General features: G+C 47.9%; 1 protein-coding gene across 2 annotated transcripts in view; it reads right to left on the bottom strand.

Annotated features, from left to right (window-relative positions):
* Positions 1–23757, bottom strand: part of rhbdf1a (rhomboid 5 homolog 1a (Drosophila)) — a 163150-nt gene extending 139393 nt beyond the window's left edge. The window contains exons 1-2 of one of the 2 annotated variants that reach the window (XM_080206281.1): positions 23646–23757; positions 13512–13649 (exon numbers count right to left, since the gene is read on the bottom strand). In XM_080206281.1, the coding sequence (XP_080062407.1) occupies positions 13512–13628 (117 nt within the window). In that variant the 5' untranslated portion in view covers positions 13629–13649; positions 23646–23757. The remainder of the gene's footprint in view (positions 1–13511; positions 13650–23645) is intronic. The other variant, XM_080206282.1, reaches the window with a different exon arrangement.
* Between the last annotated feature and the right edge of the window lie 1589 nt (positions 23758–25346).

Below are 25346 nucleotides of genomic sequence, written 5' to 3'. Positions count from 1 at the left end.
AAAGGGTGGTGAATCTCTGGAATTCTCTGCCCGTTGAAGTGGTGGAGGCTACCTCGCTGAATATATTTAAGTCACGGGTAGATAGGTTTCTGATAGACAGGGGAATTAAGGGTTATGGGGAGAGTTCAGGAAAGTGGAACTGATCCACTTCAGATCAGCCGCGATCTTATTGAATGGCGGGGCAGGCTCGAAGGGCGAGATGGCCGACTCCTGCTCCTATTTCTTATGTTCTTATGCTTTTATTGAAAGGCTTGTGCCACCTAGACCTTGTCATGTAATATCTGATGGATGAAGAATTCTTGCGTAAGCCAGTCAAAATTGTCTGTCAATACGTTAGAACCAGTTCCAGTATCAATTTTAAAGGTGGTATTTGCATTTTAAGAGATCGATAGTCTTGATTAAACTTCACTAGAAACTCTGAAATTTCACTTTTGTACTGATTTCCAATTTGTTGGATGGATCGTTTCATCAATATTGCCTCATTTCCGACCTCAGTTAAAAGTTTTTGGATTGACAGAAATGCTTAAAGCATCCAGTCTTCCCATACTGGAAGCATTCCGTACCCCCTGCTGGATAAACCTGGCTGTCTGGTCTTTGCTCTGCGTTGGGAAATGCCTGTCGATTTTCCCACCCTTTGGCTCAGTTTGGCTGGCTTCCAAATGGGTGGGACCACTGCTCATGGGCCTATCCAGTCACGTGAAGTTGTGCCAACTTAATAGCCTGGAGCTTGCCTCATGTCGTGAGCCGCTTGATCGAAAGTGACGTTGCGTGACGGACAAAAGTACGTGACAAAGATCTTGTCAAAGTCCGCTGTGGACTCCCTGAATCGGATCTCCCTTAATCTGGCGCACATTTAATTCCCTAAATTTGCACCCCCGTTTATTGTGGAGTTCCACGAGAGGTGGACAAAAAAGTCTCGCTGAGTGTTAAATTGGGCGGCGCGGGCTTGTTGGGCCAAAGGGCCTGTTTCCTGTGCTGATGTTTGACTCCTCCACATTCTGAATTCAGAGAATATCGTCTGGGAGCAGCCCCAAAGCATGAAAAGAAAAAAAACAGACTCGGTGCCTCAGTTCCTTAGCGTAAAGACACAACGCTGCTCGACATCACAGAAGGTGTCTCCCTCGTAACTCACAACACTGGCCTCTCGAAGATCATTAAAAAATGGCAGGGGGGGGGTGGTGGGGGTGGGGTGGGGGAGAGCCTGCTTTCTTTTTGTTTTTATTCCAATTCAATCAAGTCCAATTCAGAGTCCCAACAAGTTGGGACATTCCCAATCCAAGCTGACAAGACAGGGCTCTCACCTCCTGTCTTGGGCTTCATCCACACGATCCAAGCTGATTGGAGTAGGTATACCTCCTCCTCCCAGGCTCGATCTCATTTAGATCTTGGCCAAAGGCCGAGACGCCGCTTTGAAAAATTGCTTCAAACGAACCTGAAATGTAACCTATCAACTGGGTCGATGCTACACTTGTTCTTAGTTAAAAGGCCGAGACATCTCCTCCCGGAAAAAGTTGTGACTTTGCTTCTTTAAATGGTTTTCAGATACAGATTGTGAAATAATACGTATCAAAATTGAAGTGTTGATATCTCAAAAGTCAGACAAGCAGACTAAGAAAGAAACATTACATCCAACTTGTTGTTCCTTCAACATTCTTTGCACGACACTGAATCTTAATCCATATCGTTAGACTTCTGATAGAAATTGGAAACGGCTGTCACTTTGCACACTCTTACAACATGAGTTGACATAAAACTCTCGTCACGCAAAAACAGCTGGCAGCCAATCATCGAGCCAGTCACTGAGAGCCGACAGCCAATGAGCTGGATGGTTACTGTGAGCCAGCAGCCAATCGGGCTCCGCGAGCCGGCAACCAATCAGCCGGCCGGTTACTGAGAGCCGACAGCCAATGAGCCAGATGGTTACTGTGAGCCGGCAGCCAACCAACCGGCCGGGTATTCATAAACGTTTGCAGCACAGAATGAGGCCATTCGGCCCACACAGTCCATTCCAGTCAAAAATGATCCAACTGCACTGGTCCCATTTCTCGCACTTGGCCCACAGTCGCGCAATCACTACCTTCCGATTTTGTGGTGACCAGATCTGTACCCCAGCTATGGCCGAACTTGCATTTTATACAGTCCCAGCATGACCTCCCTGCTCTTGCATTGTATACCTCGTCTAATTAAGGGAAGTATCCCACATGCCTTCTGAACCACCTCATCTTCCTGTCCTGCTGTAGAGCGGCACAGTGGTTAGCACAGGTACATGGGTTCGATTCCCGGCTTGGGTCACTGTCTGCGCAGAGTCTGCACATTCTCCCCGTGTCTGCACGTGTTTCCACTGGGTGCTCCAGTGTCCTTCCACATCCAAAGGTGTGCGGGTTAGGTGGATGGGCCATGCTGAATTGTTCCTTACTGTCGGTGGGGGCTAGCTGGGGTAAATGCATGGGGCTATGGGGATAGGACCTGGATAGAATTGTGATTGGTGCAGACTCGATGGGCTGAATAGTCTCCTTCCGCACTGCAGGGATTCTATGATCAGGGATCTAACGATATACAGTCCAAGTTCCCTTTGATTCTGAGTAGCTTTCCAGGGTCCGACCATTCATAAAGTAATCCTTTGCCTTGTTACTCCTTTCCAAGGACATTTCCTCACGCTTTTCCCAGTTGAAATTTTATTTCTCACTGTTCTGCCCCACCTGATCAATCCATTGAATCTCTCCTTCAGTCCACGGATATCCTCCTCACCATTCACCACCTTATCAATTTTCATTTCATCAGTGACCTTCTGAATCACAGTGCCTACATTTTAGTGCAAATCATAAGTGTACACTACAAAAAAGCAAGGTCCCCTGCAGAACCTCACTGGAAACAGATTTCCAGTCGCAGAAACATCCCTCTGGTTTTAATATAACCAGAGAACATTACAGCACAGAAATAGACCCTTTCGCCTTTCTTGGCTGTGCCAAATCATTTTTCTGCCTTGTCCCACTGACCTGCACTTGGACCATATCCCTCTCCATGTGCCTGTCCAAGTATTTCTTACATGTTAAAAGTGAGCCTGCATTCACCACTTCATCTGGCAACTCATTCCACACTCCCACCACTCTCTGTGTGAAGAACCCCTCCCTAATATTCCCTTTAAACATCTCACCCTTCACCTTTTACCCATGCCCTCTGGTTTTTTTTTCTCCCCGAGCCTCAGTGGAAAAAGCCTGCTTGCATTCACTCCATCTATACCCATCAAAATCTTATACACCTCTATCAAATCTCCCCTCATTCTTCTACGCTCCGGGGAATAAAGTCCTAACTGTACCTCTTAGCTTTGGATTCCATGGGCTCTTACTTTCTTGACCTGTTTGACATGAGGAACCTGATCAGGAGCCTTACTGAAGTCCACATAGACCACATCATACAGTTGACATGTACCCTCATCAACACTCCCGCTTACCTCGGATTACATTTGTCAAGCACGACCTTCCCTTAACAAATCCACGCTGCCTCAGGCAGCTCAACCTGCTGGTACCTCCTCTGTCTGTGTCAATTTCCTCGAATCCTTCACCGACCTCCACCAAGATTCCTATACCTGGGTCATCCTGTTCCAGTGTGAAGGCCAAGGCAAAGTATCCAGTGAGGTTTGTACCCGCGTGAAAGGGTTTCGAATCAGATAAATGCTGGAAGAATTTCTGTGAAGAGGCTGTGACTACACATAAAGGAGACTAATCAACAGACACGGTAATGTTGGCAGCTACGAGGGAGTCTCAAGCCACTGCTCCAATCACAGTTACAGGCTGTCAAGGATTTTGAATACATGCTTCATTATCTGATAGGATATTGCAGAGAGACGTCTCATTCGTAATCGGATATTGGAATAAGGCAAGTGTGTTGATGCTGTCACTGGTTAACTGAAATCATGTTGAGTGTCATAAGTGGGAATATTGATTGGAATAGATTATAGACAATACTAAAGATAAATGTTACTTTTTGATGTATATAAATTACTTGTAGCTGAGCCCGGAGGTATAATTGCCATTGTAACCCTTCACTCAGGGAACCTGCAAGCCACAGACGGGAAGCTGGCTCCCTTGCTTTACTCCAGTAAGCTTCTTCACCTCCAACTGTTGCCTGGTCAGTTATGAGGAGTGAGGTACACTATTGTCGAAGAGCTGTGAAACGCCCACGACACCATGGGCGGCACGGTAGCACAGTGGGTTAGCACTGCTGCTTCACAGCTCCAGGGGTCCTGGGTTCGATTCCCGGCTCGGGTCACCGTCTGTGTGGAGTTTGCACATTCTCCTCGTGTCTGCGTGGGTTTCCTCTCAGTCCAAAGATGTACGGGTTAGGTTGATTGGCTATGCTAAGAAATTGCCTCTTAGTATCCAGGGATGTGTAGGTTAGAGGGATTAGTGGGTCTAATATGTAGGGATATGGAGGTAGGGCCTGGGTGGGATTGTGTTCGGTGCAGACTCGATGGGCTGAAGGGCGTCTTTCTGCACTGTAGGGTTCTATGATTCACCCCATTATCAGGATCCACACACAGATTACCTGTATGGTCCCAAATTCCCTAGGTACTCTTTATATATATTTAATCCCCCCCCGACAAACTTGGGTTTTCCTTTATTCTACCTGCCAATGCTTTTTCAGGCACTGTCTTTCCTAATTTCCTTTGTAAGATCCACCCCTCCCCACCCCCAAGCACTTTTTGTACCCCACTTAGGTCTCTGCCATATTGAGCGCTTGGTGTCTGCTGCAAGCTTCTTTTTATTTTATTCCTGCTGACCATTCTGTCAGGGTTCTTTAGTCCAGGTTCCACCCTGTGTCTTTACAGGGAATGTTTTGCCCTGTACTCGCGCTATCTCCTCCTTGAAGCTCTCCCACTGCTCTGACACAGTTTTATCTACAAGTGGCAGCTCCCAGCTCACTTGTGTCAAACTGTTTCGATTGACTAGTATTGGAGGACAACGTGAAGTGATCTGGAGTGTCTAGTGTATTTATTAGTGTCACAAATAGGTGTCCATTAACACTGCAATGAAGTTACTGTGAAAATTCTGGAGTCGGATCCCAGAGCTCTGACGAAGGGTCACCCAGACTCGAAACAATGACTTTATCCTCTCTCCACAGATGTGGTCAGGTCTGTTGAATCTTTAACAGCATTTTGCTTTTGCATCAAACCAACACATCGTTTGGGCTGTGGTAGGAAACCAGAACACCCGATGGAAACCCACGCAGACACGGGGAGAATGAGCAAACTCCGCACACAATGACCCAGGCCAGCAATCGAACCTGGTCCTCCGGCGCTGTGAGGCAGCAGTGCTAACCACTGTGACGAGTGGTGTGCCTCGGGGGTTGGCGTTGGGACCCTTGTTATTCGTTACTGATATAAATGGATGTGAATGTACAAGTCATGGTAACTAAGTTTGCAGATGATACTAAATTCGGAAGTATTGTTGATGGCGAAGAAGGTTATCAAAACATACAGGGGGATCTTGATCAGTTAGGGAAGTGGGCCCAGGATTGGCAAATGGATTTCAATACAGATAGGTGTGTGGTGTTGCATTTTGGAAAGTCAAACCAGGGTAGGACTTATACAGTGAATGGTAGGGCCCTAGGGAGTGTTGAGGAACAGAGGATCACCAGCACATTGTTTGTTAAAAGTGGTGTCACAGGTGGACAGGATGGTGAAGAAGGTGTTTCGCAAATTAGCCTTCATCAATCAGAGCAATGAGTATCGGATTTCGGACATAATGTTACAGTTGTATAAGTCATTGGTGAGGCCACACTTGGGTATCTGGTCATCCTGTTCCAGGAAATACATAGATAAATTGGAAACAGTGTGGAGAAGATTCACCAGGATATTGCCAGGTCTAGTGGGCCTGAGTTACAGGGAGCAGTTGGCCAGACTAGGTCTTTATTCCTTGGAGCATAGGAAAATGAAGGATGACCTGACTGAGGTGCATAAAATCATGAGGGGTATTGATAGAATGAAGAGTCTTTTTTCCAAGGTAGGGAAGTTGAAAACAACAGGGCATAGGTTTAAGGTGAGAGGTGGCACGGTAGCACAGTGGTTAGCACTGCTGCTTCACAGCTCCAGGGACCTGGGTTCGATTCCCAGCTCAGGTCACTGATTGTGCCGAGTTTGTACGTTCTCCCCATGTCTGCGTGGGTTTCCTTTGGGTGCTCCGGTTTCCTCCCACAGTCCAAAGATGTGCAGGTTCGGTTGACTGGCCAAGCTAAATTGCCCCTTAGCGTCCCAGGAAGTGTGGGTTAGAGGGATTAGCGGGTAAATATGTTGGGATACGGGGATAGGGCCTGGGTGGGATTGTTGTCGGTGCAGACTCAATGGGCCGAAGGGCCTCCTTCTGCACTGAAGGGTTTCTATGATCTTCTATGGAAAGATTTAAGAGGGATATGAGGGGCAACTTCACGCAGAGGGTGGTGTGTATTTGGAATGAGCTACCAGAGAAAGTGGCTGAGGTAAGATAAGTACATGGATGGGAAAGGATTAGAGGGATATGGGCCAAACATGGGCAATTGGGACTAGCTGGGCACCATGGCTGGCATGGACTGGTTGGGCTGAAGGGCCTGTTTTTGTGCTATATTGTTCTATGACTGTATGATGCTGCTGAAGGTGGCTGTCCTTGAAGGTGGTCAGATTGGCGCAGGAGAATAGCGTGTACCCAAGTGACCAGAAGCATTGGGTTGAATGGCCTCCTGCTATATTTCAAAGTTCTGGAATTGGGTGAAAATAGGAGTCACGTACTTCAGACAATCCCAATGCGCTTGACCAGGAGGAGACACTGAAACAGGTAGTGAGAAAAACAGAAAATGCTGGAAATTCTCAGCAGGTGAAAAATTGCCAAGTCATGTTGTAGCTGTATAGAACCTTAGTTAGGCCGCACTTGGAATATAGTGTTCAATTCTGTCCGCCACACTACCAGAAGGATGTGAGGGCTTTGGAGAGGGTACAGAAAAGATGTTGCCTTGTATGGACAGCATTAGCGATGAGGAGAGGTTGGAGAAACTTGGTTTGTTCTCACTGGAGTGATGGAGGTTGAGGGGAGACCTGATAGACGTCTACAAGATTATGAGAGGCATGGACAGAGTGGATAGTCAGAAGCTTTCTCCCAGGGTGGAAGAGTCAATTACTGGGGGCATAGGTTTAAGATTTAAAGGAGATGTACGAGGCAATTTATTTTTTAACAGAGGGTGGTGGGTGCCTGGAACTCGTTGCTGGGGGAGGTAGTGGAAGCAGAAATGGTAGTGCCTCTTAAGGAGCGTCTTGACAAATAAATGAATAGGATCGGAATGGAGGGATCTGGTTCCCAGTAAGGTAGGAGGTTTTAGTTCAGACAGGCAGCATGGTCGGTGCAGGCTTGGAGGGGCTGAAGGGCCTGTTCCTGTGGTGGAATTTTCTTTGTTGGAGGTATGGATGTGTTGGATGGTTGGATCGCTGTAGCTTCCTTGGAACGGCAACCAGATGGATTTGCCACCCCGCGCCCATTTACCGATTCTGTGCCCGTCTCGCCCAACCTTCCAACTCAGGCTGGGCAAGGCCCAACGGTGCAGGAGAGGCCCAGCACCAAAGTGCAGGAGGCGAACCGGAGGGGAACGGGCCCCTTCTTTCTTTGACAACAGGAGCTGCCATGAAGCAAGTTCGTTGAAATGTCCAATAGAAACTAACAGGCCAGGGAGACAGGAAGTGGATAGGATTGGTGGGGAGAGGGAGGGTGTTAAATCTGAGTTGGGGTGGGCTGGGGGCCGGGGGCGGAGGGGGGAGGGGAGGTGGAAAAAGACGTCACCGGGGGGTGTTCCATCGAGGTAGGGTCATGTCTGCAGATTGGGGACAGGGTGTCAGGTTGTGGGTCAAAGTCAAGCCCAGGGAAATCCCGTGCAGCTAGGGGGAGTCTCAGAATCTGGGAATGCTGTGGAGGAACGTTTAGTTAGGGATGGGGGGATTGCGGAGGGTGGGGGGGATGGTGGGATTGGGGTGGATGGAGGGGATGGGGGGGGGATGGGGGGGGATGGTGGGAATGGTGGGAATGGGGGGGACGGTGGGGATGGTGGGATTGGGGTGGGGGGGGGATGGGGGATGGTGGGATTGGGGTGGAAGGGGGGGGATGGTGGGATTGGGGTGGATGGGGGGGGATGGTGGGATTGGGTGGGATTGGGGTGGATGGGGGGGGATGGTGGGATTGGGTGGGATTGGGGTGGATGGGGGGGGATGGGGGGATTGGGTGGGATTGGGGTGGATGGGGGGGACTAGGGGGGGATGGTGGGATTGGGGTGGATGGAGGGGATGGGGGGGATGAAGGGATTGGGGTGGATGGGGGGGATGGTGGGATTGGGGTGGGATCGGGGTGGGGGGGATTGGGGGATGATGGGATTGGGGTGGATGGGGGGGATGGTGGGATTGGGGTCGGATCGGGGTGGGATGGGATTGGGGTGGATGGGGGGGGGATGGTGGGATCGGGGTGGGATCGGGGTGGGGGATGATGGGATTGGGGTGGATGGGGGGGATGGTGGGATTGGGTGGGATTGGGGGGGGGGATGGGGGGGATGGGGGGTTGGTGGGATTGGGTGGGATTGGGGGGGGGATTGGGTGGGATTGGGGGGGATGGGGGGATTGGGTGGGATTGGGGTGGAGGGGGGGGGATGGTGGGATTGGGGGGGGATGGTGGGGATGGTGGGATTGGGTGGGATTGGGGTGGAGGGGGGGGATGGTGGGATTGGGTGGGATTGGGGGGGATGGTGGGATTGGGTGGGATTGGGGTGGGGGGGGGGGGATGGTGGGATTGGGTGGGATGGGGGGGGGGGGGCGGGGGATGTCCCCTGAAGGGTTGGGGAATGCTCCTTGGCAGGGGGTGGGGGACACTCTGGGTTTCCACAATATTTACACAAGAAGTGGTTTTTAATTTTCCTCACTTTTCAGAGTAACTATTGTAACCCTGGTGAAACCGTCCAAAGTTTGCAATTGAGGTCACAGTCTCTGATGGGACACAGTGCAGGGGAAGCACCCAGGGGATGGTTCGGCCCCTGTGCAAACTCTTAGCAGTGAGGTTTCGAGAGGAGGTTCCACCGCACTCTCCACCCCACACATCCAACACTGAGGAACCTGGAGGTTGCAGCTCGTTAACTCTTTCCATCTCCACAGAGACTTCTCAAGTACTTCCGGCATGTTCTACTGGAATTTTTGATTCCACAACGTGAATGTGAACTCCCCGGTATCTCGCTTCTCTTGTAAACTGGGGGTGGTTGAGGAGAGGTTGGCGAGTAGTGAGTGAGCAAAATTTATTCATAATGAGCCGGCCCAAACCTCTAACATCTGTGGCAGTGTCATCAGTTAGCATCTGTTCTCCATTGTCACCAAACCCAAACCAGTTCTGACAAGACTTAAACACGACTGGAAGCATTTCCTTTCTGCTTAATTTTGAAAAGATGTGCAGGAGAAGCAGATGGACCGAAAGAGAGGGCGTCATCACTTCCAGCTCTCTCATCCGCCACATATAAACGCTTCCCATCGAAGGCAACCTTTCCTTGAATCGCACAGTGCGAATATATTCCTTATTTAACGTCCTGCAGGCAAAGTGGAACTCATTGTGTGAGGCACAGTGTCGGCCTTCAGGATATTGAGAGTAACTTCCACAAAAGGAACCAGCAAACATCACAAGAGAACATAGAACATTACAGCGCAGTACAGGCCCTTTGGCCCTCGATGTTGCGCCGACCAGTGGAACCAATCTAATGACCCTCTAACCTAAACTATTCCAATGTTATCCATATGCCTATCCGCTGACCATTTGAACGCCCTTAAAGTTGGCGAGTCCACAACTGCTGCAGGCAGGGCATTCCACGCCCTTACTACCCTCTGAGTAAAGAACCTACCTCTGACATCAGTCCTATAACTACCACCTCTCAATTTAAAGTGATGTCCCCTCGTGTTAACCGTCACCATCCGAGGAAAAAGGCTCTCACTGTCCATCCGATCTAACCCTCTGATCATCTTGTATGCCTCAATGGACAGACGTGACTTACCAACGCACACACGATAACCATTCACATTCGGAGAGCAAAATGTTGGTGTTATAAACAGTAACTTTCTTTCATTTCCGTTCTCATCTATTTATGTTTAATTGTCCATGATAATTCCACGACTGCACGCAAGTCCCTGCTGGAGTTCTGAATGATGTCTCTCGGACTGGTTGTGAGGGGATAGACACTGCTCTCCCAGAACAAATCAAGGCAGTGACTACCATCTTGAGTAATTGGATAAATGACCGATATCGCTTGCGCTGGAACTGGAAACCTTGCTTCGATTCACAGCCATAAAAAACAGATGTACAGTATTAGGCCATTGTTTCGCAGAGAAAGCTATCCCAGAAACAGGTTACCTTATACCCGTCTTGAACAGAAAATCCATCTCACATTAACAAGCAGAACAAAAACCCACACAGCAAATGGTACGCTTTTGGATGGGGATAAAATTTCTTGCTTTCATGACTGATAATCCAAAAAAAGCATTCGAATGTCGCATTTTATGCTAAATTAATTCGCTGGCATTCACTTTCTCTCAGTGACCACCTTCTTTCTGCTCCAGCACCCTTGTCCTGGCTTTGAAACACTCACGGGACGTCACGTTGTACGGATGCTGCTGGCAAACTCCCAATTATCCAACGTGATAAAGAACTACAAGCTGTTCAGTTCTTCTCTTCCTACACCAACCTGTATAAACTGGAAACTCACCCTCAAAATTATTCCCCCTGTTTAAGGGAAGTATCTCAATTTGAGTAGCGAAAGGTGGGGTGGGCATGGGGGAAGGAAGTACTTGAATAAGCTATCTCTCTCTTCAGCGACACCGTTCGCTCTCTGACCTGTTCAGCCAAGTGCATAACTTTTTTCTACTGAGCTCCAGAGCCTGGCTGAAGGCCGGTTGTTTTTTGATCTTCTGAAAAAGGATGTGTGCTGTCGTGTTACCAGAGCTGTAATTCTCTGCAGAAGCTGAACTAATATCCTTTATGATCCTGGACGAGGAAGAATAGTTGCTTTTCCATTGACAATAAGAATAACTCATGAAGAAAGCAGCTGCCTTTTTGGTAGAGTGTGCCCCTTCGGACCAGGTGGAGGCACAGTGGTTAGCATTGGTGCCTCGTGGCGCCAGGGACACGGGTTCAATTCCAGCCTCGGGTCAGTGTGGGGTTTGAATGGTTCTCCCCTATGTCTGTGTGGGTTTCCTCCGGTTTCCTCCCACAGTCCAAAAATATGTGGGTTCGGTGGATTGGTTGTGATAAAGATGGGCAGAGATGGGCAGGTCAGGTTGACTGGCTATGCTAAATTGTCTCTTTGTGTGAGGGAGGATGTCGGGGGGGGGGGGGTTAGTGGGGTAAATGTTTGGTTTACAAGAATCAGGCCCGGGAGGGATTGTTGTTGGTGCAAGCTTGATGGGCCAATTGGCCGCTTCCTGCGCAGTAGGGATTTTATGATTCTATGCAACAGAGTACAATAATGAGGACAGGTTGCATTTCCTCGACTTACATTCCCTTGAGTTTAGATGGTTGAATGGCGATTGAACTGATGGGTACGTGCAGTTGAATGGCGATTGAACTGATGGGTACGTGCAGTTGAGAGATCCACCATGATTTTAAAAGGGTTGAACGATTGTCTCCATTCATGGAGTTTCTCCATTCATTAGAACATTAACATCTCTAAAAAGCAATGGGACCAAGTTTTGGCTTCATGTTTATAAACTATATTGGGATGGAAAGAATTCGACATTTCACCTGAGAATGAGGTCCAACTTTTAAGCTTTAACCTTCTTCACTTATTGAAAATGGTGTGGGCAGCACGGTAGCACAGTGGTTCGCACTGCTGCTTCACAGCTGCAGGGTCCTGGGTTCGATTCCCAGCTCGGGTCGTGGTCTGTGTGGAGTTTGCACATTCTCCCCGTGTCTGCGTGGGTTTCCTCCGGGCGCTCCGGTTTCCTCCCGCGGTCCAAAGATGTGCGGGTTAGGTTGATTGGCCGTGCTAAGAAATTGCCCCTTAGTGTCCTGGGATGCGTAGGTTAGAGGGATTAGTGGGTATAATATGTAGGGATATGGGGGTCGGGCCTGGGTGGGATTGTGTTCGGTGCAGACTCGATGGGCCGAAGGGTCTCTTTCTGCACTGCAGGGTTCTATGGTTCCAAAGATAGAAGCAACAAATATAAATGGCACCAGTCTTCAGCTCCCAGGCTTACAGCAGGAGTCATAGGAATTAATTGAATTTCTCTTTCTCCCATAATCTAAAGTTCCCTTCCAGCTAACAAAATAATACAAATTATTACACACATGACTCTTTCCATGAAGCCCCCAGTATGTCCATTTATCACCAACAACGTATTTTAAAATGCATCCCATAATATCCCTCCCGAAAAGGATGAGGGATGTTTGTGTGCTCACTGAGAATGCTCGATGGGATGTCTCTGTAACAGCATTTCCCAAGAGTACATGACCTGGAACTTCTAGAAATAGGCCATTTCTCCAAGTCGCTCATTCTAGCGGTTATGTTTTATTTTAGGCTCCACGCTTTATCCCAAAATATAGCCTTCTATTCCTTTCTCCTTCGTGTGTTTAATCTGACTTTCCCTTAAATACATCTCTCATAATTTCTCCCCACGTGGCAGCGAGTTGTGCACAAGTTCAAGAAACAAGAACTGTCTACAGTTTATCCAATCAAGATTCTGAGTGCATTTAATGCTTTTGAGTTCTGTCCTTCTGCAAATAAATTCTGTAATGACCTAACAACGTTAGGGGTTTTTTTTTTAACACAAGGAGGAAATGTGTGGCTTGCACGCATAGATTCAAAATAACAAAAAGGTTCATTGAACAATCTTCTCTGCACTGCAGAGTACAAACTGAAAGTCAAAGCAGAAGCCTGTACAACAGTCCAACCACATCACTATCAAACCACATGATCAACTCTTGAAACAACCGTGCACCTATTTCAACGTATAACATCCCCAATTTCTTGTTTGTATTTTCTATGGCTTCAGGGAGGCGACGGCCGAGCGTATTATCGTTAGACTATTAATCCAGAAACTCAGCTAACGTTCTGGGGATCAAGGTTCGAATCCCACCACAACAGATGGTGGAATTTGACTTCAAATTCAATAAAAATAATCCAGAATTAAGAATCTACTGATGGTCACGAAACCATTGTCGATTGTCAGGAAAAACCCACCTGGTTCACTCATGTTCTTTAGGGAAGGAAATCTGCCGTCCTTACCTGGTCTGGCCTACTCCAGAGCCACAGCAATGTAGTTGCCTCTTAATTGCCCTCCAAGGGCAACTGGGGATAGGCAATAAATGCTGGCCCAGCCAGCGATATCCACGTCCACGAGTGAATATTCCCAAAGATTTAGGAATTTGAATTCCTAAATCTCTTTGCTCCTCTAAAGCAGTTAAGAGTCTTGAGTCTTATTTTCAACAAGTGATCCAATGCCGAGATGGAGGTAGATTAAACAATTCCTTGGTTCATACCAGATTGGAGCTGAGTTCCTCCATCGGGGGCTGATTGGCAGGGATTTCCAACTTGAGCCAAGGTGGTTTCTTCCTCTGTAAGCTGCTTGTACTATCGCGGCGTTCGTCAGACATCATGTAGTTTGAGGTTGAGCTCTGCTGGAGAAAAAGGAAACACAGCTTTGGTCACTTTGCAGCAGCACAGGTTCTGCATCACAGGCAAGTACATGAGGACTGAAGGCTTCTTGCGTAAAAGAATTCAAATGTTAAAACTATTTTGTCCTATTGATTGTTTGATCAGCTGTCTCTAATATTTTACCACTTCACCAGCCTCTAAAGCTCCCTCATGCCCTCAATCCTGAATGTGCATCTTTGGTTTCTCTCCCATGTTCTCTCAGAACAGATCTTATCCATGAGATAAAGTTCCCACTAAACTGCGGACCAAACCTCCCTTTCCTGGCTCCCATATTAGCTGCTAATGCTTCATCACATTGGGTTCGATCCAAATCTCCAAAACTGCTTTCAGGACCTGGGGGTCCTTGTGCACGAATCGCAAAAACCCCGTCTGCAGGTGCAGCAGGTGATCAAGAAGGCGAATGGGATGTTGGCCTTTATAGCGAGGGGGATAGAATATAAAACTAGGGAGGTCTTGCTGCAACTGTACAGGGCACTGGTGAGGCCGCAGCTGGAGTACTGTGTGCAGTTTTGGTCGCCGCACTTGTGGAAGGATATTTTGGCCTTGGAGGGAGTGCAGAGAAGGTTCACTAGGCTGATACTGGAGATGAGGGGGTTGGACTATGAAGAGAGACTGAATAGACTGGGTCTGTACTCGTTGGAGTTTAGAAGGATGAGGGGGGATCTTATAGAGACTTCTAAGATAACGAAGGGGCTAGATAGGGTAGAGGTCGAGAGATTCTTCCCGCTCAGAAAGGATAGCAGGACTAGAGGGCGCAGCGTCAAGATAAGTGGGGGGGGGGGGACAGTTTAGATCAGAGTTGAGGAAGAACTTCTTCACTCAAAGGTGGTGAGTCTCTGGAATTCTCTGCTCATTGAAGTGGTGGAGGCTACCTCGCTAAATATATTGAAGTCATGGGTAGATAGGTTTCTGACAGAGAAGGGAATTAAGGGTTATCGGGAGAAAGCGGGAAAGTGGAACTGATCCACTTCAGATCAGCTATGATCTTATTGAATGGCAGGGCAGGCTCGAAGGGCTATATCTTACGTTCTTATGCTTGCATCAATCCTTGCCTTGTTACACGCATCATTGCCCCCCTATTCTTGCCCACCTTTGAATCCCTCCAATCAAGTTTCTACCTCTGTCACACCATCAATGCAACCCTTATCATGACTGGTGAAGGTAATCTCTCCCTCCTTGTCCTCCTCAGCCTGTCTGCAGCCTTTGGTGTGGCTGATCACGACATCCTTCTCCAATTTCTCTCCGATATCAAGCAACTGGGTGGGCCTGCACTCACCTGGTTCCGATCTATCTATCGCATCGTGAACTGACAATCCCCTGCTCTGGCACTTAGATTGGTTTTCCCGCAAAGACCCCCCTCTTTGATCTGAAGTCAAAAATCCACCTGCCACATGCACACTGATGACATCCAGTTCGGCCTCACTCCCACCTCGCCAGACATCCAGTATTGGATGGAGCAGAAAATGCTTCCAATTAAATAATGGAAAATCTGAAGAAAATGCGTTCAGACTCCACTTCTCAACCACCAACTCCATCCCTCTTCCACACTCATCAGTGACTCAATCACATTGGTCACGACATCTGAGTCATAACACGTGAGTTTCCGATCACATCACCTAATCTCATCTCTTAAACTGACTAGTTCCATTTCCACAACATTGGTAAAGTCCACGTCTGCCATAAGACCCAAGATGTAGGAGCATAAGTAGGCCATTCGACCCATTGAATCTACTTCCTGCCTTATCCCCATTACCCTTGATTCCTTTACTGATCAAAAATGCATCTATTTCACCATGAACATCTGCAATGACCCAGCCTCTCCATGGCAAAGAATTACAGAGATTCATTACCCTCAGAGAAGAGATTCCCTTCTCATCTGTGTCTTAAGTGGGTGACCCATAGAATGTCTACACAGCAGAAAGAAGCCATCTGGTCCATCAAACTTGTACCAACTCTCTGAAAGAGCATACCACCAAGGGCCCTCATCTCCATTCTAACCCCTTGGGCAGCACAGCGATTGGCACTGCTGTCTCACAGCGCCAGGGACCTGGTCTCAATTCTGGGTTTGGGCCACTGTCTGTGCGGAAATTGGACATTCTCCCCGTGTCTGCGCGAGTTTCCTCCGGGTGCTCTGGTTTCCTCCCACAGTCAGAAAGATATACGGGTTAGTTGCATTAAGCACGCTCAATTGCCCCTTGGCGTCCCGGGATGTGTCGTTTAGAGGGATTAGCTGGGTAAATATGTGGGATACGGGGATAGGGATTAGGTGGGATTGCTAAGAAAGGGTGGCATGGTGACACAGTGGTTCGCACTGCCGCCTCACAGCTCCAGGGACCCGTGTTCAATTCCCGGCTTGGGTCACTGTGCGGAGTCTGCACATTCTCCCCATGTCTGCATGGGTTTCCTCCCACAGAGGTAAAAAAAATGTGGGTTAGGTGGATTGGCCATGCTGAATTGACGCTAGTGTCAGGGGGATTAGCAGGGTAAATATGTGGGGTTGTGGCAAGAGAGCCCGGGTGCAATTGCGGTCGGTACAGACCTGATGGGCCGAATGGTCTCCTTCTGCAGTGTAGAATTCTATGATTCTAATACCTGTGTACACCAGCATCAGATGTTGTTTGGGTAACCACTTACAAAGAGCATTGGGATGCATTACTATATTAAACATGCTAATGCAAAGACAAGTCGCTGTTGTGTGGCTAATTGATGAGTAAAATCTTCATTTAAATGAGGGATTTTCCTCTCTTGCGCCGCACTTTCCGTTTCAGCGTCAAGGGGTTCCCCATTTCCCAATGATTCATGCAGGAATACAGCTCCACAAGCAACACCCTTGTGTCAGAACCATTCAGTTCAAATTCACTGGGGTATATGTAATGACTCCATTTCTCTCCATGCTGGACAGGAATAGCAGAGTACACGGAATCAGGATAGCCCTAGGAGGCAACTTTGTAGTTTAATATTTCAGTCACCTGCTGTTAATCTAACTGCCTTGAAGTTGAAATTATCCAAATTAAGTAATGGAATTATAACTACAAGGAGATTTATGGTGCTAAGTCAAATCAAATTATCCAATAATTCGAATTAAGGGACTTCAGGCTAAAAGGGGTATATTGTATGCTACAACAGTCCAGTCTTATATGTCACATGTCTCCTGCTGGTTGAATAACTAAATTAAATGCAAAAACATGCAGGAATGTATCATTCTGCACAAGGTCACTGCTGACCCTTCACTAACCTGCCACAACCCATCTCTTCTTTCAGCCCACTCACTCAATAAAAACCCTCTCCTCAAACTCTGGGTAGCAAGGTGGCACAGTGGTTAGCGTTACTGCCTCACAGTGCCAGGGACCTGGGTTCGATTCCCAGCTTTGGTCACTGTCTGTGTGGAATCTGCACATTCTCCCGACGTCTGTGTGGGTTTCCTCTGGGTGCTCCAGAGTTAGGTGCATTGGCCATGCGAAATTCTCCCTCAGTGTACCCGGACAGGCACCAGAGTGTGGGGATTTTCACAGTAATTTCATTGCAATTTCACGGAAGCTGATTTGTGACACGAAGAAATAAAACTTTAAAGAAACCTTTCAAATTCCCAAATTCATGCTATTTTCCCTGCCTGCACTCTCAATCCTTCTGTCGCCACTCTCTAAACATTGTACCCTTCACCTTCCTCCATCTGTAAGCCTCCCATCCCAATGATTTTCTCCGTATTCCACGGGCGGCACAGTGGTTAGTGCTGCTGCCTCACAACCCAGGGACCCAGGTTCGATTCCCGGCTTTGAGCACTATCCGTATGGAGTTTGCATGTTTTACCCGTATCTGCGTGGTTTTCCTCCTCCAGTCCAAAGATTTGCTGGTTCGGTGGATTGGCCACGTCTAACTGCTGTCAGGGGATGAGCAGGATAAGTATGTGGGGTTACGGGAATGGAGCTTGGGCGGGATTGTGGTTGGTGCAGTCGTGACGGGCTGAATGACCTCCTTCTGCCCTGTGAGGACCTGACACACACTTCCCACCTTCACCTCCATCCGAGGCTGAAAAATTGCAAGCCCTGGTTTTAGCTCAGGGTAGGGCAAGGTCAAGATGGGCAAATCGCTCTGTCCACTCTCACTCCTAATTTACATTTCTCTACCGCCTGAGAATGTCAGGCGTGAGGGCTGGAGTTGGTGGGCAGCGGGTGAAAATGGATGGGCGGTGATTTATATTTTGCCTTTAATGCCCTCAGCACATGGACAATTAATACTTTGGAAATGTGGTCAATGTTCTAATTAAGGGAATGTGGCAGCCAATTTTTGCACAGCAAGCCCCCACAAATAGCCATGAGATTTGATTTATTATCGTCGCATGTATCAGTACACAGTGAAAAGTATTGCTTCTTGCGCACTGTACAGATAAAGCATACCGTTCATAGAGAATAAAACAAGACAGTGCAGAATGAAGTGTTACAGTCGTAGCTAGGAAAGATCAAGTTAATGTGAGGCAAGTCCTTTCAAAAGTAGGGAGGTAAAAGTAGGGAGGTCTTGCTGCAGCTGTATAGGGCATTGGTGAGGCCGCAGCTGGAGTACTGTGTGCAGTTTTGGGCGCCGCACTTACGCAAGGATATTTTGGCCTTGGAGGGAGTGCAGAGGTGGTTTACTAGGCTGATACCGGAGTTGAGGGGGTTGAGCTATGAGGAGAGGCTGAATAAACTAGGCTTGTACTCGTTAGAGTTTAGAAGAATGAGGGGAGATCTCATTGAGACGTATAAGATGATGAATGGGATGGATAGGATAGAGGTGGAGAGACTCTTCCCGCTCAGAAAGGACAGTAGGACGAGGGGGCACAGCCTCAAGATAAAGGGGGGGCGGTTTAGAACGGAGTTGAGGAGGAACTTCTTCACTCAAAGGGTGGTGAATCTCTGGAATTCTCTGCCCGTTGAAGTGGTGGAGGCTGCCTCGCTTAATATTTTTAAGATGCGGGTTGATGGGTTTTTGATAAGCGAGGGGATTAAGGGTTATGGGGAGAGGGCGGGAATGTGGAACTGAGACACGACAGATCAGCCATGATCTTATTGAATGGCGGGGCAGGCTCGAAGGGCTAGACGGCCTACTCCTGCTCCTATTTCTTATGTTCTTATGTTAAAAGTCTGACAGCAGCAGGGAAGAAGCTGTTCTTAAGTCAGTTGGTACGTGACCTCAGGCTTTTGGATCGTTTTCCCCGATGGAAAAGGCTGGAAGAGAGTACGTCCGGAGTGCGTGGGATCCTTAAATATGTTGGCTGCTTCTCCAAGGCAGCAGGAAGTGTGGACAGAGTCAATGGATGGGGGGCTGGTTTGCGTGATGGATTGGGCTACTTTCATGACCCTTTGTAGTTCCTTGCTGTCTTGGGCAGGACAGGAGCCCATACCAAACTGGGATACAACCAGCAAGAATGCTTTCGATGATGCATCTGTAAAAGTTGGTGAGAGTTGTAGCTGACATGCCATATTTCTTTAGTCTTCTGAGAAAGATAATCCGTGTGGATTGAATAAAATATTGGCCAGGACACCATCGCCAATGTAATCCACTCGACACAGCAGACAGTTTAACACAAATACAGTGCCGGATTCCCTCGGTAATGTATGTATTTACAACCTGGGCTCTTGTGTTTGGAGTGGAACTGATATTCCCAACCTTCGGGATCAGGGGTGGGTGGGCTACCAGTTGATAATACGGAGCAGCTGGATGGACTGGGGAGCATTTTAAACTCTGGCAAGTTGATAGGATGTTGGGTGGGGCCCACACGGGGTGTGCCAATGGGAAGCTGTCAGCTTTCTGCTGCCACTGAAGTGGAAAATTAGGCCCAGTGTCTTGGTGAGCAGACTGAAGATCAAACACAACTGAAACCAGCTCTAAACCATTTGCATTTGCAGGATCTTTCCAACATAATGAGCTTACAGCCTAGAACAGACCTTCCAAGAGGTCTCTGCTGCTGTTCTCATACACTAGGGAATGTTCTCCCATCTGACTTTGTGTATCCTTATCAGAATATCTAAGAACTTAGTAATATTTCACAGGCTGTTTCGATTAGTAACTCCAATTTTCTACTGAGCATAACCACCGCAAATTGTATCCCTTCCACTATTCCAAAGAACAACTGCATGACTGTATCTTTCTCAAGAGATTAACTCTTGGAGAATCTACACAAATTATAGAATCTCCGCAATGCAGGAGGAGACCACTCAACCTATTAAGCCTGTACTAACAATAATACCCCCGGGTCCTATTCCGAGAGTCCCACTTTCCTAATACCCCCAGGGTCAATTTAGCATGGCCAATCAACTAACCTGCACATCTTTGGACAGGGGGAGGAAACTGGAGCACCCGGAGGAGACCCACACCGACATGGTGAGAACATGCAACCTCTGCATAGACAAATCACTCAAGGACTGAATTGAACCCGAGTCCCGAGTGCAGTGAGGCAGCAGCGCGAACCACTGTGCTGCCCAAAATTTCTCCCAATCTATTATGTTTACTGCGGCAGGCCCCTCAGAGGTACAACTTCAGTCGGAAAATAGCAGCTGTTGATAGCATCTCTCCAGAATTACCACGAGGCAGCCTCCAAAATCATAGCGGGAATGAAGACAGCACCGCAGAAAACATCCTTCTAAATATGTTCAAAGGTAAACTAGGGAGAGATTCTTCCCGCTCTGAAAGGACAGCAGGATTAGAGGGCACAGCCTCAAGATAATTTGGGGGGGGGCAGTTTAGATTGGAGTTGAGGAGGAACTTCTTCACTCAAAGGGTGGTGAATCTCTGGCATTCTCTGCCCGTTGAAGTGGTGGAGGCTACCTCGCTAAACATATTTAAGTCACGGGTAGATAGATTTCTGATAGACAGGGGAATTAAGGGTTATGGGGAGAAAGCGGGAAAGTGGAACTGATCCACTTCAGATCAGCCATGATCTTATTGAATGGCAGGGCAGGCTCGAAGGGCTAGATGGCCAACTCCTGCTCCTATTTCTTATGTTCTCATTGAAATTTCTTACTGGAGCAAAATGCTGAGCGCTGAACAAAATCTGTTTGTACGTGTGAACGCCTTTTAGTACACCCTTGTGGTGTGCTGTTTGCTTCTGCTATTTGCTCAACGAGCTGACGAGAGTTTTTTCCAAGTGAGTTTCTATTTTGAAAACTGCCGTGACCTTTCTTTTACCCACAACCCCCCCACCTCCCACCCGCCAAGAAATTTAGTTTCATTTTACTTTTCGGTTTCTTTGTCTTCTCTCACAGGATGTGGGCACAGCTGGCAAGGATGGCATGCTATTGCGCCTCCCCGCACCCCTCCCCCCATCATCCCAATTGCCCTTAGAGTAGGTTAAGCTACCTTCTGGAGCCATGATGGTCCGTGCCATGCAGGTACGGTGTTAGTGCCGTGAGGCTGAAAGGCCCAGGTTTTTACCCCAGGGCAGCAATGGATTTCCAAGTCAGAATGTGCGACTCACAGGCGGTTCTGCTCCCATGTGGCTGCTGCCCTTGTCCTTTTCGGTCTCATAAACCTGGAGAACGCTATCCAAGGTGCACTAAAGCAATGCACCAGGGCATCTTGTAACTGGCGTGCACCGCAGCCACTGGTGAAGGAGTGAGTGAATGCTCAAGGCTTTTCATGGAAATAATTACAATTTGCTTTTTAAAAATTGCAGCTCTCTTTGCATTCAGCTGTGCTGAATGTTGAAGTGGAGTCGCTGGTGATATACTGGCGAATAAGTTAGCGCTCCACTCTTTGGAAACATAAATACTGTGTTTGGCCAACACACTGCAATTTTCCAGCCACATCTCCCCAGAGAAACAATGCTACGTTCGCCAAATACCACAGTATTTATAAAAGTGTTGTCGCCACAGCCTCCAGAGAACGCAGTTTCGAAAAATAAGAACATTCAGCCGTGGGAAGACGAGAGAAGCCTGAAGGGGAAGTGTCAGCACAACCTCAGTGAACCCTTTTGAGGGTTCCAGGTGCCTTGCTGAGCCATCCTGGATGGGGAGGGCGAACCTCACGCTTTGGAATAGGGCTGTAGATCAGTACCATCTCCACCACCTCCTCCTCTTGGATCTTAAGCCACATACAAGCGAGGCCACTTTCATCCCCTCTGACCCAACTATCTTCAACTTGATAATCTTGAGTTGAGAGAATTGCAGAAAGAGGTTATTCAGCCCATCATATCCGCTCCAGCTCTCCAGATGAGTAATTCACTTCATGCCACTCAACCCCACTTCTCCCCGAGTCTAATTCCCTTTGGAATGCTTCAACTGAACCTTCCTCCACTCCCCTCTCAGGCGTAGATCTTAACCGCTCTATCAAATCTCCACTCGGCCTTCATTTCTCTCAGGAAAAGAGTCCTAACTTCTCCAATCAGTCATACGTACAGATCTATGAATTAGGGGTCAGAGTCGGCCACTCTTCAAGCCTGTTCTGCCATTAAATTGAGATCGCGGCTGATCTAATTGTAATCTCAGCTCCATATTCCTGCCTACATCCAGTCACCTCTCGCCCCTTTGCTGATCCCGTATCTAAGGAAGGGATATGCTTCCCTTGGAGAGAGTCCAGAGGAGGAGATTCACGAGAATGATCCCAGGATTGGAAAGCTTGACATTCGAGGAGCATCTGAGGACTCTGAGCCTGTACTTGATGGAGTTTAGAGGAGGCGCGGGGGGGGGAGGCGTTCATTGAAACTTATAGAATACTGAAAGGCCTGGATAGAGCGGACATGGGGAAGAGGTTTCCATTAGCGGGACAGCCTCAGATCCGAGGGCACAGATTCAGAGTAAAGGGATGACACTTCAGAACCAAGATGATGAGGAATTTCTTCAGCCAGAGGGTGGTGAACCTGTGGATCTCATTGCCACGGAAGGCAGTGGAGGCCAGGGCATTGAGTGTATTTAAGACAGATATAGATAGGTTCTTGATTGGTAAGAGGATCAAAGGTCACAGGGAAAAAGTAGGATAATGGGGTTGTGAATCTTATCAGCCGTGAACGATTGGCAGAGCAGACTCAATGGGCCGAATGGCCTAATTCTGCTTCTATATCTTATGGTCTTAACAAACTATCCAGCTGTCTTAAAATTACTCAAAGATTCTGCTTCCACCACCTTTTGAGGAAGAGCGTTCCTCTCAGAAGAAATCCTCCTCATCTGTCCTTCATGGGCGATCCTTCATTTTTCAGCAATGACCCCGGTCATTAGCGGCACGGTAGCACAGTGGTTAGCACTGCTGCTTCACAGCTCCAGAGTCCTGGGTTCGATTCCCGGCTCAGGTCACATCTGTGTGGATGTTTGCACATTCTCCTCGTGTCTGTGTGGGTTTCCTCCGGGTGCTCTGGTTTCCTCCCACAGTCCAAAGATGTGCGGGTTAGGTTGATTGGTCATGCTAAGAAATTGCTCCTTAGTGTCCAGGGATGTGTAGGTTAGATGGATTAGTGGGTATAATATGTAGGGACATGGGGGTAGGGCCTGGGTGGGATTGTGTTCGGTGCAGACTCGATGGGCTGAAGGGCCTCTTTCTGGAAACTCATTCTCTCTCTTCAAAACACCTCTGTGGGACTCACGTGTATCTCAATTCACCAAAAGCAGGGGAATCGAGTCTCATACAATACAAGAAACAGTGATTTCACAGTATCCCAATGCATGTGACAATAATAAATCAAACCAAACCGTACCCAGCTCAATGAAATAACACCAGCGTAACCCACTAAGAACATTCCCTTTGTGACATGTATAACAAACATTCCTTCTGCCTCCAAAAAAAATGACATTTTTAATCACCAGAGCACACTTTTACATGTTCAAAGATGACCCTCTACTTAGTGTTATTTCTGGCTGATTTACTCAATGGAAAATGGACCAGCAGATCACGCGAATCCAAGTGTTGGACTCACGCAATGGGATCGCAGGAACAATTCCCAAAAGAGGAAAACAGTCAGCAGGAAGACAACAAATCCCGCCTGCCCCTTTACTCACTGCGTGCAATGCTGCCAGAGTATCTCAATGCTGCGTAAAAGGGTAACGTTCGGAAGGTGCCAGCTTTAATTGTTCATTCGGAACGACTGATGTCCCTCAGAGAATGGAGTCTGTCTGAGATAGCGGCCTGAAGCACGATCGAACGCCCTCCTCCAGAATGAGTCCTGTGGACTATGAGGAAATGAGATGTCACTGAGCTGATGCTGTGGGTTTGACAGTCAAGATTTTTTTTTGCAATATTTTGTGCATAATTCTTTCACTTCCCCAAAAAATTCCTGACCTAAACTTTTTGTTTTGTCTGAAGCACGCGAACGCCAAAAACATTTGTGCAATTAATGCAGCACATGGAAGGCAAGGCAACACATCCAGTTAATGATTTTGTGTGTCAACTTGCACTTGCATTTCTCTGCGAAAGAAAATGATACAGGCTCTCGATTTGACCCCATGGAGTTCTGGGCTGTTTTAAAGAACTGTACATTGTTACGAGAGCTGGACTTTCTAAGATGGCCACGTGTTAAACTTTCTCCCTCAATACAAGTTCATGTGGAATGGTTTGAAGAGGGGGATATGACCTCCCCTGAACCCATGTGACCTGCTCGCTGCAGAAACTCAAACTGAGATGGAAATTTTCACACCTCAACGCAAAAGGAGACAGCTGGGTTTGCAATCCACATCCACACACGCAGACCTGGAGCTGACAAGTGACAAGTAACACTTGAGCCACATTGGTACCAAACAATGGCCGTCACCAACAAGAGAGGATCGAACTGTGCTAGCATGGCCCCTTGAAGAAGCATGTTTGTGGGTCGCATGACCCTTCTGGGACCTATCAGTAGAAAGCGTGTGAACCATTGCCTATCAGGTGTGAGGGAGCAGGTCCTGGAAGGAGAGAATCTTCACTAAGAACCCAGGATGAGACGAGTACCTGTACTGAGTTTGTTTGTATACAGTTTATCTTTCCTTCAATAAATCGTCGTGATTCAAGGTTTCCTTCTTGTGAAGCCTCACATTTCAAATCATCTCCCCATTTCATTCAATGGCATTACCATCACTGTTTCCCCCACTGTCAACATCCTGGGGTTACCATTGACCAGAAACTGAATTAGACTTAAGAAATAGGAGCAGGATTTGGCCATCTAGCCCTTCGAGCCTGCCCTGCCATTCAATAAGATCATGGTTGATCTGAAGTGGATCAGTTCCACTTTCCCGCTTTCTCCCCTTAATTCCCCTGTTTATCAGAAACCTATCTACCCGTGACTTAAATATATTCAGCGAGGCAGCCTCCACCACTTCAACGGACAGAGAATTCCAGAGATTCACCACCCTTTGAGTGAAGAAGTACCTCCTCAACTCTGATCTAAACTGCTCCCCCTTTATTTTGAGGCTGTGCCCTCTCGTTCTGCTATCCTTTCTAAGCGGGAAGAATCTCTCTACCTCTTACATGGAAGAGCTATATCAATATTGTGGCTCAAGAGCAGGTCAGAGGCTTGGAATTTCACTGAGTGTCACTCACCTCCTGCCTCCCCAAAGCCTGTCCACCATCTACAACACACAATGCAGGACTGCAATGGAATACTCCCCACTTGACTGCGGTACTTAGAACGCTCAAGAAGCTCAACACCTTTCAAGGCAGAGCAGCCCATTTGATTTATACCCCATTCACCAACTGAAACGCCAACTCCCCACTCCCAACCATGCACA

The sequence above is a fragment of the Carcharhinus amblyrhynchos genome, chromosome 18 (genome assembly GCF_965287045.1).
Source record: "Carcharhinus amblyrhynchos chromosome 18, sCarAmb.v2.hapA, whole genome shotgun sequence".
Classification (NCBI taxonomy): Eukaryota; Metazoa; Chordata; class Chondrichthyes; order Carcharhiniformes; family Carcharhinidae; genus Carcharhinus; species Carcharhinus amblyrhynchos.
The sequence above is the reverse complement of the archived record's forward strand: the minus strand, read 5'-3'. Positions and strand labels throughout refer to the sequence as shown.